This window comes from Eretmochelys imbricata, chromosome 1 (assembly GCF_965152235.1).
Source record: "Eretmochelys imbricata isolate rEreImb1 chromosome 1, rEreImb1.hap1, whole genome shotgun sequence".
NCBI classification, from domain to species: Eukaryota; Metazoa; Chordata; order Testudines; family Cheloniidae; genus Eretmochelys; species Eretmochelys imbricata.
In genome coordinates, this window is record NC_135572.1 from 348,838,477 (window position 1) to 348,853,648 (window position 15,172).

General features: G+C 38.5%; 1 protein-coding gene across 2 annotated transcripts in view; it reads right to left on the reverse strand.

Annotated features, from left to right (window-relative positions):
- Positions 1 to 15,172, reverse strand: part of TAF3 (TATA-box binding protein associated factor 3) — a 140,346-nt gene that overhangs the window by 25,795 nt on the left and 99,379 nt on the right. For both annotated transcript variants that reach the window (XM_077836839.1, XM_077836846.1), the window contains one exon: positions 2,057 to 3,861. In XM_077836839.1, coding sequence (XP_077692965.1) covers positions 2,057 to 3,861 — 1,805 coding nt within the window. The remainder of the gene's footprint in view (positions 1 to 2,056; positions 3,862 to 15,172) is intronic.

Consider the following 15,172-nt stretch of genomic DNA (forward strand, 5'->3'; position numbering starts at 1 on the left):
CTTTGCCACATACCTCAGGGCACCAACTGATAAAGCTCTCACTCTCCATTTTTCCAGGACACCAGCAGTGCGGCCTTGCAAAAAATGAAAATCGCTCAAGAGATTTAAAGGGGAAATTTATTTTTAAAATCCTGACTTGCAGCAAAGAGGTGGATTTAAAAAAAGCTTATCTATCAAGAATCAGTTTAAATTTTAATTCTATCTAGGGAGTCTTTCATGCATTCTAGCTTTAAAGTTTATCTTTTGACAGGGACTTTTTGCCAAGGTAATGGGCAGCTTTGTCAATTTAATCTGACCAAGTTTTTATTACTGTTGAACTCCTTCCTTAAAATACATATATTTGAGACTATAACAAATCTTTAATAGTTCAGACTCCTTTGTGTATACATTTTATTGCTCTAAAGTAAATTAAGAACAGAAATAAGCAGAAAACATAAAAATAGTTATGTATTTATTAGGCCATGTAATGTGTGAAGAACGGCCAACATCTTTTTTGTCTGCATTTTACTCGTTGTTAAAATCTTTGGGGCCAAAATGTCCCAGATTTACAGAGGAAGAGGTGTCATGCATACAGACTAAAGAAACCATGAAACGTATTCTATGTATGTTGCAGTGGCCCAATAGCCAGATAAATCAATATGGCAGGTAGAACAAAACCTTGACCATCATCAAGTCCTCCATAATGCAGGGGACTGGACTAGATGACCTCTCGAGGTCCCTTCCAGTCCTATGATTCTATGAGGGAAGTTAATTCTCCAGAATGTTTGGAGTCTAAACTGAGAAGCTAAGTTTGCCAACTTTTGCAAAGATTTATTGCTCAAACACTAGAAAGAAGACAACAGACTGTAATCTCTTGCAATGGTGGACTCCCAAGATCAGGCATTTATACTGGCCGTGTACTTGCCGCAAAGCTGGGCTGGATAGAAAGTGGCTTTAATGCATTTCTATGATTCTATAGCCTTTCCTAAGTCAATAGGAGCTGTGGGTGCTCAACCACTTTGAAAATCAGGCCCTACTGACTAAAGTAAAACACACAAAATGAGGCCACTTTTGAATATTTAGGCCATAATGACTATGTTTTGAAAAAAAAAATATTACCGTACTTGATCAGTGGTGTCCCTAGCCTCTGTTTGTCAGAGGGTGGAGATGGATGGCAGGAGAGAGATCACTTGATCATTACCTGTTAGCTCCACTCCCTCTGGCGCACCTGGCATTTGCCACTGTCGGCAGACAGGATACTGGGCTGAACAGACCTTTGGTCTGACCCAGTATGGCAATTCTTATGTTCTTCTTCTCTAATGGGGGAAACACGTTTGATGTCTTGCTAACAGAGAAACTTGTGGCCATACTGTACAATTGAGAAGATAGGAGGAAGGAACCTGAGGCTTATTTAGAAATATTTTTTGCCTTCAGAAGAACAACTAGAGCTTGGATAGGTAAGTAATGACTAAATCCACAATTCAAGCTAACACTGCTTATCATTATACCTTATATCTACCAATTTTTCCAGTAAGCTGTGGAATTCTACTAACTCCAAAAAACAGTTAAATTTTATAAAACTGAATTTAGAGCTCACGAGAAAGCTGTTGTATTGATGGCCCTACAATCAGAAGCCTATTCATCTATGGAACAAATGTGTAGCAATGACTATTGTAAGCTTCTTTACACAGTGCTGTAAATCTGTCTAAATTCTGACCTAGAGGAGTCACCTTTATCAGTAAAGGCCAGTTGGTCAATGTTGGAACCCTGGTAGCTCAGGTCAGATGTAAACTGGCCTCAGACAATCCCAAGCTTCAGTTTTGAAAAACTGAATTCAAACAAACATTTGGCAAATCTAAAACTACAGTGGCTCTGTCCAGTACTGTTGGACAAACCCAGAAACGTACATCATACCCACTTTTAACTTTGGTGACTTATCATAAAATAAAGCCAGCTTATCTATTAGCATTTTTCCATTGAATTTTCCTGGAAAACAAAATGTTGTGATGAGAGTGTGGGAGCAAACGTAAATAATTTTTCTAACATGTAACATGCTGTTAATATCTAAACAGCTTACTTTGTCATGTTTGTGTTTTTCTTTTTCTCTGTCTTTCTTTTCTTTCTCCTTTCTCTCCTTTTCCTTCTCCTTCTTTTCCTTTTCTTTGTCCTTCTCCCTTTCCTTCTTTTTCTTCTTCTCTTTTTTGTCTTTCTTCTTCTCTTTAGGTTTTTCTTTTTCCTCAAACAGTTTTTCGGGAAGCATTGTGGACAAGGAAGTCAACATGGTAGGAAGTCTCATGGCGGTATGGGTGCTAAACAAAGGCAAAGGCATTTCTTTGGGAGGCAACACAAGAGGTGCTGAGGGACCCTTTATCTTATCTTCCTTACCTTTATCTTTAATTTTCTCTTTGTCTTTCTTATCTTTATCTTTCTTTCCTTTTTCTTTATCTTTCTTCTTATCTTTATGCTTCTCTCTCTCTTTTTTGGTATTGCCATCTTTCAACTTCATTTTTGTATCAACATCATCAAAGTCCTTCATTTTGAACTTATAGGGATCGAGGTCATCATCTTTGAGTAGGTCTTTCCATTGAAACTTTGCTTCCTTGGTTCCTGTGTCTTTATCCTTCTCCTTGTTTTTATCCTTATCTTTGCTTTTCTCTTTATTTTTCTCTTTGTCTTTTTGTTTTTCTTTCTTTTTCATTTTTGTCTTCAGCTCTTTTTTCAGTTTCTTTTTCACTTCTACTGATGAAGCCAGCTTGGTTTTCTCCTCATAGACTTTGAGCAGAGGTTCCGGTGTTGGTGGTGAAGCAGAAGGAGAGGAGAAATAAGGAAAGTTTGGAGGCGGATTAGAAGGTGACCCCATCTTTGCTTTTCGAATGACCTCATCAATTGAGTCATCCATTGTCCATGAAATGTCTGAGCTTGAAGTCCCACCTGAGGGAGGCAGTGGGATGGCTCCTACCTTATTTAGACTGTTAGCAGAAACAGAAGCTTTAGGAGTTGGAGTCTCTGAAACAGAAAGTCTTTTAGGGCTGGTAAAAATTTCCCCCTCTGATTCTGAACCAGAGGAAAACTCAAAAGGATCAGGTTCTCGTTCTGCACATGCACGGGCAATCACAGCATCAATTGAATCATCAATGGTCTTGTCCATCACTGCCACTTTCTTAGATGGATTTTCACTATTTTGTTTCCCAGGCTCAGGTGGTGTTTGCCCTTGTTTTACTTGGATGTTCTCTTTTCCCATCTTTTCACTTAATGCAGCCAAAGGGGTCCTACTTGGGGTTTCAGGCTTGACTGCCACTTGGGAAACGTGAGCTGGAACCTTTGGACTTTTAGGACTTTTTGGACTTTTGGCACGACCTGGTGATTTTTTCTCTTTGGATCCAGTTTTTGGTGAACGTATGGGACTTCCAATAACTACTGGCACTGGAGTAGCTTTAGGCAGTTTAGTCTTCTGTCCTGGAGAACCAGTTTTGGCCTTTGTTTTAGGTGCAAATGGTTTTGATTCTAATGTTTTAGGAGCTGGCATCTGTGATTTTGCAATGGGAGCCAACATTGGTGGTTCTGGTGAAGGAGGGGGTAAATCTGTACTATCTTGAACATGAACTGGAGAAAGCATTGGTGGCACCTTTTGAGTGTTTATTGAACTGAGAGGTTCACGTGGTTCCAATGCTCCTTCAATGGTGTCCCCTTTAGTGATAGCTAGTTTTGGTCGTTTCATAGCAGGCATTTCCTCAGCTTCAGGACTTTCTAAGGGTCTCTTGCTCAAGAAGTTTTCATCATTAACTGCCTCATCCTCTTCCATCTCTCCTTCCTCTTCCAAGGGAACCTGCATGGCTTCTGCTGATGTACCTCCATCAGTGGGTACCTGTTCCTCTTCCTCCTCTGTTATAAGAAATAAAAAAAAGTTACTGGGATACTTTAAAAATATGTTAAAATATGTTATACAGGAACAAATAAATGATTGGAAATGAATAAGTATCAAAACAGTATTCAAACTGTATTTGGCTCAATGTTATCATCATTTGCTAGCTGTTCCGTGACCTACATGAAGCAAGTGGAGCAATTACATTTAGTGACTGATAGACATCTGTCTGCAACACAAAATCCATCCTCACAACTGATACAAACTGGAACCTTTGTTGGAAGTCTCAAACCAAGGATCAAATGGGCTTGAAGATATGTCTCACCCATAGAGAAAGACCCTCCAGAACAGGTTTAAGGCACGTTGACAGGGCAGTGAAGGGAATTTCCACTGCTGCTGTATTTTGCTTCACCTGTTCTATGAATAGGACTTGGTCAATTTGTCAGGACTTTGGACATTTAGTGAGTGCTAAAAGCTCTCCCAAAAATATAGCTGCCACTTCACCCACAAGTGAAATGATACTGGTATCACTGAATGATATTGCATCCAAATATTTTGTATACCATAAAAAGAAAGTTTTCAATCACATATTAGTTTTTCTCACCCTCTCGGAATCTCACTGTAACCCATTGGAGTTGCTTGGGTTACAAACACACACAAGCACCTGGCTGATTCATTTAAAAAAAAGGGGGGGGGGAGTGGAATAGTAACAAGGTTTTCTATTATAATAAAACAAATCACAAAGTGTACAGCCAATTAAATAAAATCCAGTACACTTTAAATGTATCCCTTATTTGTATGCCCACAGATTTTTGATGGTCAGTTAACTTATAGGAGTAATATATGATTTTCTTTCATGCTTTTCAATAAACTATTTGTATACTTCTTGTTCACCATGCATATAGCTCCCGACATGAGACTTTTTGTCCACTTAAACATACTTTCTCCATGTTTTTCTTGAAACAGCATAGCCTAATGATTAAAACAGAGGACTAAGCTCTACCCATAATATTTGTTGTCTGCCAAGAAGGGTTTGTGTACATGGGGAAATTTTACCAGCATAACTATAGTGATGTGATCATACTGCTACCAGTACAATACCCCATGTGGACAGTCTTAAATAAGTAAATTTTCCCCATGTACACAAGCACTACTTCACTTAACCTCCATGCCTCAGTTTACCCAGCTGCAAAAATGGTACATTTATCTTTTCTCACAGGGGTATGGTGAGGTTTATATTATTTTTGGAAGGTGTTTTAAGACTCTTGGATGTAGGACACAGTACAAATTGTTTATTATGGTGAAGTATAAAAAAATCTGCCTTTTTTAAATGAGCAGGTTGTCTTTTTAATAAATATTTAAAAACTGAAATAAAATGCTGGAATTGTTTAAAGCCATTTAATAAGATGCTCTTTAAAAAAAAATCCTTTTGGAAGAGTTTATTTTCAGGTTTTCTGAGCTGATGTTTCTTTACTGCAATATGTCAATACTCTGATTTAGGAGAGTTGAGTCAAGAGTCCTGGGCTAAAGCTTGAATCTTGCCAGCATCACAAATTAAGTAAAATAAGCTGGCAATTCTGGCTTTTGCCAGGGCCCAGAGGATTTACAGCAGCCAGCCCAGAGTGGAAACTTTGCTTGAGTATAAAGCCTTCCATGAAAAACAGAAAGTGTTAGGGAGTTAGGTTTGCTTGGCTGGGCATTCACATCCTATTTTTTAAATATTAGAGGGGAAAACTGACAGATCACTGTTGACTGAGTCTGCACTGGCTACAAATAGATCTAAATGATGGTTTATGTTTCAGGATCATCAAATCAGTTTCAATCTCTGTCTGCCTTGCTGTATGAATAAGCTCTGCCCTTATGTTCCAAACTGGCATGAGATGAAGGAGGAATAAATATTAGATCATTATACAGCATCGATGGCAACCACGCTGTTGGGTGCTGTGTCTATTTCCTCCCAGGCCCATTATGCATGGGTCCCCATCAGCAGTTTATTTTTGTTTTAAATACCCTAAGTAAAAAGAAAACAAGATGAAGTTCAACAGCAACATTGCACTTTAAAGTCAAAACTATCTACTTATCAAGGCTACAAGAGTGAAAACACAACACAGCCAAATCCAAAATGATACGAGAGGCAAGGAATGTTATCATTCTCCTTTTAGGGTTGACACAAAATGTTTTATATGGATAAAATTAGGTACGTGGAAGTATATTTTGCATTAATTGAAAACAAGAAAAAAAGCTACAGCAACCAACATTGCTCATAGGTTGAAAAGGGTTTTGAAAGATATTTACATTTACTAGGAAAACCAATCATTCCCGTGCCAAAGATTTCCACTCAGTATCCCAGTTAAACAGGTGATATAGCATGCCCTAACAGAGAATGGTGGAATATCTGACATTGACAGAACTTCTTTCATCCCAGGCACCTCTCACATTATATCCATACAGCAACATGGAACTATTACAGCTTTTGAAATTAAGTGGAATAGCCAACGCTGCATAGGGTTCTGCATAACAGTTTAGGGAATGGAGGCAGGAATTTTGTACAATTACAAAGAGCAAACTCCTACTCCTACAAGACACATTAAGTCCACATGCAGCCAAAAGAAGCTTCCATTTTTGAAATCCTGCCTGGAAAGCCAATAAATGGAACTCAGATGGAGATGCAGGTCTGAGATAACCTACCCATCTTAGGGTCTTTTATTAGCATCTATCAGAGCAGTACCTAAACATTTCCAACCTGTTTACATATTCAATCTGAGTCTTTCAGTCCATCACAGCAGATATCTGGGGTCTAGTTCCAGCTCCACCACATACTTTCTACATGACCTTGGGTGACTCACTTAACCCGCTGGAACTTTAGTTGCCTTATCTGTAAAATAGGGTGATGATATTTTATCGCCACTGGGATTTGAGTGAGGTCTCAGTAAATGAGGGTTGGGAAGTGCAGAAACTATTAAAGCTCAGTTTGTAAAAGCGAGACTAGAACTGAGTGCCTCTTGGCTCCTATTCTCATGCACATTGTTGTAAACCATGAAGCCATGGTAAGAGAACAACCCACCATCCTTTTTATAAGAACTGTGACTGCCTGGAAAATTGTATGGGCAAGTTCAGAACAATTCAGGGGACTACGGAGGTTCATAAGCATTTAACTAATGACTCGAGCTGGTTGGGAATTTTTCTGACAAAACATTTCTCATTGGAAAATACTGGTTTGTTGGAACAATGTTTTTATGGAAATGGCCAGTTTCAACAAAACTTGTCAGGAAGGTTTCTCAGGTACAGTATGGAATTTCTGGTTAGAACCAAATAGAGAGACAGCAATCCCCACCCTACAACAGCCAACAGACAAATGTTTATGGCAGTCGCCTGGGATGTGAGAGGTCCAGATTCAAGTCCCTGCTCTGCTTGATTTGGAGTACAGATTTGAACCTGGGTCTCCCACATCAATGCCTTAACTACTGAACTATTGGCTATTCTGGGATGGGTCAGTCTCTCTTTTTGTGAACATTTTCAAAAGCTCTCAAGTTTTTATTCTATGGTGGAACAAAAATATGTCAAAACCTCAAATTTTATTTTGTAAAATGGAAGTGTGGTTTTATGGCCAGCCCTACTACTGACACACACAGTGCTCTTTGGACCTGCTCAGGTGGCAATTTGGAAACACCCATATTTCAGTCAAATGAAACCCAAATTTCACTTGGAACAAGGCCATGTACTGATCCTCCATGAGGGCTATTTTCCTGCCAGTGGGCAGTTTTCATACCTGAGCCATTTTAGCTGTGGTCTGGGTGGAAAAAAAGGCACGATTTTTTAATAGAGAAAGTCTGATCTCTCAACTGTCCTCTCAGTCAAAAAACTATCGGACCATTTTCGTTCAAACAAATGCGCACTGGGGCAAAGATCAAGTATGGAAAAATGTCACTCTGAAAAGGTAATTTGCTTGACAATACTATGAGTATTTGAAAATGTGGGGGGATGGATTATAATGCAACTATTTTTCACCCTTAGCTATATCAGTCACTACCAAGCACCATTCAGTGTGCAATCCATTGTAAACTGAACTGTTTTTAACTCTCTTTTGCTGTGATCTCCCTCTATCTACAACCACCTTATGAACACTACTGCTCCTGAGTCAGCATCTACAGGTCAAATGGATATCACCTCAGCCATCTGCCCTAATAACTCTCTCCTGCAATGAAAGGAGACTAGAGGTGTTTGGGAGGTTTTTCAAGATTACAGATATTTTTGTAAGTCAAGAGAGTGCTGAATCAATATTAATACATGCATTACTAAGGCTATACTGAGAAATTGTTTATTATACTAGCTGTTCACCTCTATAGTATCTTGGTTCAAATGTAGCTCAGTACTCTCAGTCTGACTGTGAATGTGAATTTCTCCACCACCCATGTCAAACAATCAGACAGCAGTCAGCCCATTACTCTTGTGCAGTCCACTATTAAAGGACAGCAATTCTGAATGTAGTGTATTAGAAGAGAGATGAGGGAAGCTTGTACACTGCCTGATCCTACCTAATGTGGACAGTCTCTCACATTCGTGAAAGGAAGGATGGATTATCTTTAGGTTAAGGAACAAGCATGGGAGCCAGTGGATCTGAGGTCTATTTTGGCTCTGCCACAGAACTGCTCTCTGACCTTGAGCAAGTCACCATCTTTATGTACCTTGGTTTCCCCATCTGTAAAATAAGGATAATTTCACCTACCTCCCAGTCATTTTGTAAGGCTTAGCATAAACGTAGTATTTGAGATCCTTGGATAGAAGGTACTAGAAAAGTGTCAGTAGAAGCAGTAAGAAAGCGTCAACATTTTTAAACGATGGCCTCATTTGATGAATGTTGGAATTTTTTATTTAAGCTGAACAGATTTAAATCAGCAAAAGATTAAAGCTGCTGAACTTTATTTAACAAATGCATTTAAAGAGGCACAACGTTTCTTCCTTTGTGCACCATGTTTCTGTACAGCAACATGGACTGCTAGGGTATGTCTACAGAGCAGCTGGGGGGAATGCTTCCCAGCGCGGGTAAACAGACATGCATTAGCTCAGCTCAAGCTAAAAACAACAGCACGGCAGGAGCAGCCTGGGTGGTGGCTTGGGGTAGTTGCCCAAGTACAAACCCTTCTGACCCCCTCTGGCAGCTAGCTTGTGCTGCTGCAGCCACACTGGTATTTTCAGCACTTAGCTTGAGCAGAGCTAGCATGTGTCTCCCTCCCTCCCAGCTGCTGTGTTGACATACTCTTAAAGGCCAAGTGGTTTCTGAATACATATCTTGTTAATTTGGCTGTGGCTCAGCAGTAGGACAGCAGCTCTCAGCACTTCTATGATGAGTTTCCAAGTTCATGGTGATGTTAAGACTGTTTGTCCTTAAAGTTGACACAAAGGCACAGTAGCACAGAAACTGTCTTGATTTCTGAGACAGGGCTAGTGGTAGGGCTAGTTGCACTACTCTTTCAGCAACCCCTAGCTGCCTAATACAGAGAAGGCCGAGTTTTATTCTTTCAGGTGAAGGTAAGATGAAAAGGTGGCAGGCAGCTATCAAATGGGGAGGCAGGAGATTGAGGGGAGAATGCACTAAACTCTGGAATTAAGAGGGATGCAACAGCCTACATTCATACTTCAAGTAGGGAAAATAATGACATGCATATACAATAACCATACTTTTGGACATAACCGGCTATTATACTTAGGATCTCCAGAGCTCAGAGCACAAGCTCACAAGCTGAAGGCAGGAGAGTCTAGCGGACATACCACTGGACCGGGACACAAGACTCTGTTCAGCTCCTGGCTCAGTTACATACTTACTATGTGACAGTGGATAAGTCACGTAACCTATCCTGTGTCTCAGTTGCCATTTATCAAATGGAGAATCAAACATTATTTAATTATTGTGAGATGCTCATATACTGTGGTGATAAAAGCCAAATATGTACCTATGTAGAACAGAGGTCCCTCAGCTGAGAGCTGTGGCAGAATCATATCCTCTGATACTGGCACAGAGGTGGACAGACAATACACACTGAACAGAACATACCAACAATGCTTTTACTATTATGAACAAAACCAAACTGATACAATGTTACTGTTAAGATATTGAATGCAAAAAGGCCAGGCAGTTAGTTTCCATATAAACTAACACTGCTTATTTGCATGAATTTTGTCTTATTATATTTAGTGATAGCTTTAACCTCCGAAATACACCATACCAGACCCAGTAAGATAAATTATTAAAGTATGTTAAAGAGATCAGATAGTTTCTATGAGATCGGTAAGTGCTTGTCTTTTTTATATTTAAAATCTTACCCACAACATTTTAGCAGAGTTTGCACTCTTTTCTTTCCTAAAAGAGTGCAAAGGTGCTAAATAAAGGCACATTTATTTAACATACTGGACTGTTCACTGCAGGTATTTCCCACTGTGTAGTGCACTGGGGGAGCACCCAAGTGTTGCGATGGCAAATGTCAGAGTCTGGCAATAAGGCTGGCAGACTTGTTGAGCCCTTTCTGTTCCTTCCTTCAACGGGCTACATAGGAGGACCAGCTGGCTGTGTGCAGAGAGAGTCTCAAGGCTGAAGAAACATTCAGCTCTATTCAAAGTTACATTTTGATTAGCATGGTAGACAGCAGACCCTACATGTCTGGTATGCTATTTTCACTTGTACATTTCTTAATTTTAAGTGAATGTGGTATTCATGAACGGAGGTAATTTAGCAGACCTGAAACAGAAATACTCACTCTCTATTTCCTAATCATTTTCCTCTAACCTGACAAAGCACACATTCCTCACTGAGGACCAGCTCCAGGTCAAGATTAAAATTTTATATTCTGAACCAATTTCAAGCTAGTCAAGAGCAAGAAAAAAACTGGCAATTTTTCCTAACATGTGAAAAATGTTTTTTCATGCCCTGACTCAATAATGGCTGAACGATTTTCTTCAAACTCAAAAACACACACACTCACCTATTGCCCAAGATAAAGCATGAGATTAAGCCAAAAGATAATTTTGGGGAAAAGTTTTAAGCTATTGAAGACAAGGACTTAGAATGAATCTAACTATAACATCCTAGCCACTATATTATCTAAATCAAAGTACTAGACATTTGTTAAAAGTTGAATGTTGTTTTCTTATGGCACAATAGCTTTTCTCTCTCTAACTTGTAATAACTATGGCATTTCCCTAGAAAATGTGCTTGTACTCATTAAAGAAATTGATAGAAGAGTAGCAAAATAATATCCTGACTTCCTAAAAGCATATTAAATCTAAACCTCCCTCACCAAGATTCTTACTGTGAAATATGAACTTAAAAAGATGCCACGTTTACTTCTGTGAATTTGGTACATTTCAATACTTATCAAAAGTACCAAGTGACCAGAATTAGAGACCGAAGCCAACAATTTATCTACAAAATAGATACAGTGTTGGCAGACTTCCCTCACACCACACCACTAGTGTTCCTCAATCTGTCATTCTCGGGACCACCTTTGGGGGCAGGGAAGAAGGGAAGTTTGTTTTCTTTGAGACTTGAGGTTTGTGTTGAGCCTGCCAATAAGTTCCCTTCATCTGTGATAAGAGTCGTTATACTGTAGACATCTGTCCACTGGATTGAAACCACACATATATATACTGAAATCAAGATTTTTCAAGAGTGGCTAGTGATTCTGGGTGCCTAACTTAAGCACCTTAAAGGGACCTGATTTTCAGAAAGCAGGTGCTCAACACTTTCTGTAAATCAGCCCTTGTTTAAGGTGTATCAGTTAAATAACCAAAAAATTGGGGCATCCAAAATTAATAGTCGTATTTGAAAATCTTGGCCCAAGATTTAGATGCTAACTTTCTGTAGTATTAATCTGGGCTCGACTGGAAGCTGTTCAACAGAGCTGACAGGCTTCACGTTCCTTTGTCAATCCTCTACCCGTAGCTCTCAAGATGTCAAAGTACTTCCAGGTGGTGTAAGGAGCCCCTTCTGTTACAGTGGTGAAACATCCATTGGTCTTCAAACATTGATGCTAACTGTAGCCCAGTCCATGACTTATGAATTTCCAGACCAATTAAGATAAAAAACAACATCACTTTTCACCCTGCATGCCTTCTTTGTGTTCTCTGTCAGTTCTCTGTAAGTTTCTTTGGTATAAAGGGAAGGAATAGATTTTTGTTGGTAAATGTCAATTTCACTGTACAGACAAACCAATTCCATCAATAATAAATGAAATGTACAAATAGGCAAAGTAAGAAAAATGCTGCTTGAGAATTTATTGGAATTCCATTTAAGGATATTTACATTGTATATTTTGACATATGAAGTTGACTATTTGTGTTTTAACCGTTATAAAGATGTAACTTTTTGAATGTCAACGTCTACTGTCATTAAATAATTATTTTCTGACCCCTCTCATAATTTCTTGCAACTGTGAACATTTAAATTGACAAAAGTTGAAAAAAAATACTTAAAACACTGATATATGTCGAAATTATTTTAAAAAATTGAATCTGCCAAGCCTAGGAATAAAGTCAAGCACAATCAAATTTGTGGAGACCAAAGCAGGAGTAGCAGCAAATACGCAGTAAGCCAGAAATAAACTGAAATGGCTAAGAGCTTAGAGCATTGGGAGCTTTCAGCTGTAAGTATAATATGTGCACGTAGTTTTTTTGAATGCCCACTAGTGGTGGTTCTAATTACAATATTTCACACAACAGGAAATGTTTGTCAGACTACATTACCCAGACTTCTTAAATGACACACCCAATTTCCTGGTAAGGAGTGAAAAACAAAGTGTGGCAGATTGTTATCAGTGAAGTTCACAATCTCTATCTAACCTTACAAAATAAACATCCTACATTCGTGCAATATACTGCAGGCAAAAATATGAGAATCTATATTAAAAAATAAAATGGTCCCAGAGAGGAAAGAATTTACTTTTACTTTGCCCCCATAACATAGGCCTTATATACACATATAATATATATATAATATTATGAGTCCCATAGCTGCTATGGATTGGAAGAGAAAGGAGCCATAAAAAGATGTCTATCTTAAGAAGTGACCCACAAAATAAAAAGCTTGGGAACAGTCTCCCTATAGACAACACAATATTGTACTTGGGTCTTTATTTTTGTTTTTTTTGGTTTGTTTGGCATCATTCCAAATAATTTTTGATAACGTTTCTTCCCTGCGATATCCAAGCTACAGTGTACTCAAAGTCCCCTTGTTCGGAGGCAATTACTAAAATACACAGCATTGGAGTCAAAGGCCTCAGTGACAAATTACAAATACAAACAGATTTTGCATGCTTTTTGTAATAGTTTAATTCCCTCACTTCATTGTCCTACCTATGCTCCAATAGAAAGACACTCTGCACACAACTCAGTACAGTACATGCACATGGGTTTACATTTTCTTTCTTTAAAAGAACATATTTGACTGTTTTAAAATGAAATTATTAGCAAAGACAAGCTAATTAGGCAATGACAATTCAGACAGTACAACCAATCAATAACAGAGTACATTAGCAGGACCGACAGAGGTGTGAAGCTGATGTGTTATAAATCGCTATATACTGACCTGTAAAAATGCAGTGTTTCCTTAACATTCTGCACAATAAAAAACTAAAATGCTATATAAGCAAGCCAACCTGAAATGACACCTAGTATTATAAATGGCCTAATCTATATGTTAATACTGTTGTATCACATAACTGCAGCAAGACTAAGATAACAATATGACTTTGGGGTTTCTATGGCTACATCCTGGGCTAACGTGCCTGAAAGGCCTTGCTGCTGACACCACACAAGCTTTCTGAGTGCTTCTCTTTGGTTATTTATGATATGATTTATGATAACGACAACATCTCCTATTTTCTCCCCTCGTCAGATACAATAAATTGCCATCGTTAATCACCGCTCTTGGTTAAGCTATGATTACAATAGTATAATAGGGCCTAGCTATGGTAATATTGTGTATTAAGGTGTTTTTTTTTCCCTTTATAGAAATATGCACAAGTAGATCTCTTTAGACAATGTCAATATCTAGAGTATTTTAATAATCTTCCTGTAAGTAATTCTGGAAGAGAATTCTATTACATCTAAGATTCTGTATTGTTCCTCTTGCAAAGATCAAATTTATGATCTAAAGACTTGAAACCCACAGAGTTTCTATTTGTATCTTACAATTCTCAAAAGTAATACCAGGGTTTTATATGTATTTTTCTTGACAAAGTGAAGCAGATGGTCAACCTTTTCACCTACGTTTCTAATCTTATCGGATAAACTTTTAAAATGAGGAATAAGTATCACAGATCTTACTAAAAACAAACACTGAATTCATATACACCTTTTAAAAGAGCTTTATACATAAATTCCCTTACATAGCTCTATGCCATTACAGCTGAAAATACAATATTTTATGTCAGACTCTTATTACTATCCAGTATTAAGGATATCCATTCATTAACATTATAATATTTCATATGTAAACTACTTATTCTTGCTAGCCCAGAATCAAACTGGCTATTTACTACACTATGCTAGCAGTAGCTAAGCTAGCCAAATAATTCTTATCTGACATTCTTGAATTTCCTAGGTTTCATTCACAAATGAGTTCCTAACCTCCCTGTAGGCATTCAGGTACTCTGAATATTGAAGAGACAAACTATTATTGAATATCGGAGTAGAGCTAAGAAGCCCCAGTCAGGATCAGGGCTCGATTGTGTTAGACACTATACAAATGCATGCAAAGTCTGTCCTGAAGAGTTTACAAGCTGTTAAGACAAACAGAGGGTAGGAAAGATGATATAGTCCGAGGCATGCACTTATTATATTAATGAACATATTTGCACGTGTTTTCTTTATTTTGCTATTACAAATATTTGAAGTAAGAGTCAGCTATGCCCAATCTGTCCTTCAACCTAGCCATCATTATTTAGCTGATTTCCTATAGGTGCTGTGGCAGACGTAGGTCTTAAGGAGAGATATGAAAAAGGAGACGCTGGCAGCATTATCATGATTATAAGAACAGCCATACCAGGTCAGATCAATAGTCCATCTAGCCCAGTATCCTGTCTCTGACAGTGGCCAGTGCCAGAAGCTTCAGAGGAAATGAACAGATAGGATAATTTATTGAGTGATCCATCCCACTGTCCAGTCCCAGCTTCTGGCAGTTGGAGGTTAAGGGACACCCAGACCATGCGGTTGTGTCCCCAACCACCTTGGCTAACAGCCACTGATGAACCTGTCCTCCATGAACTTATCTAATTGTTTTTTGAACCAGTTATACTTTTTGCCTCACAACATCCCATGGCAATGAGTTCTACATGTTGA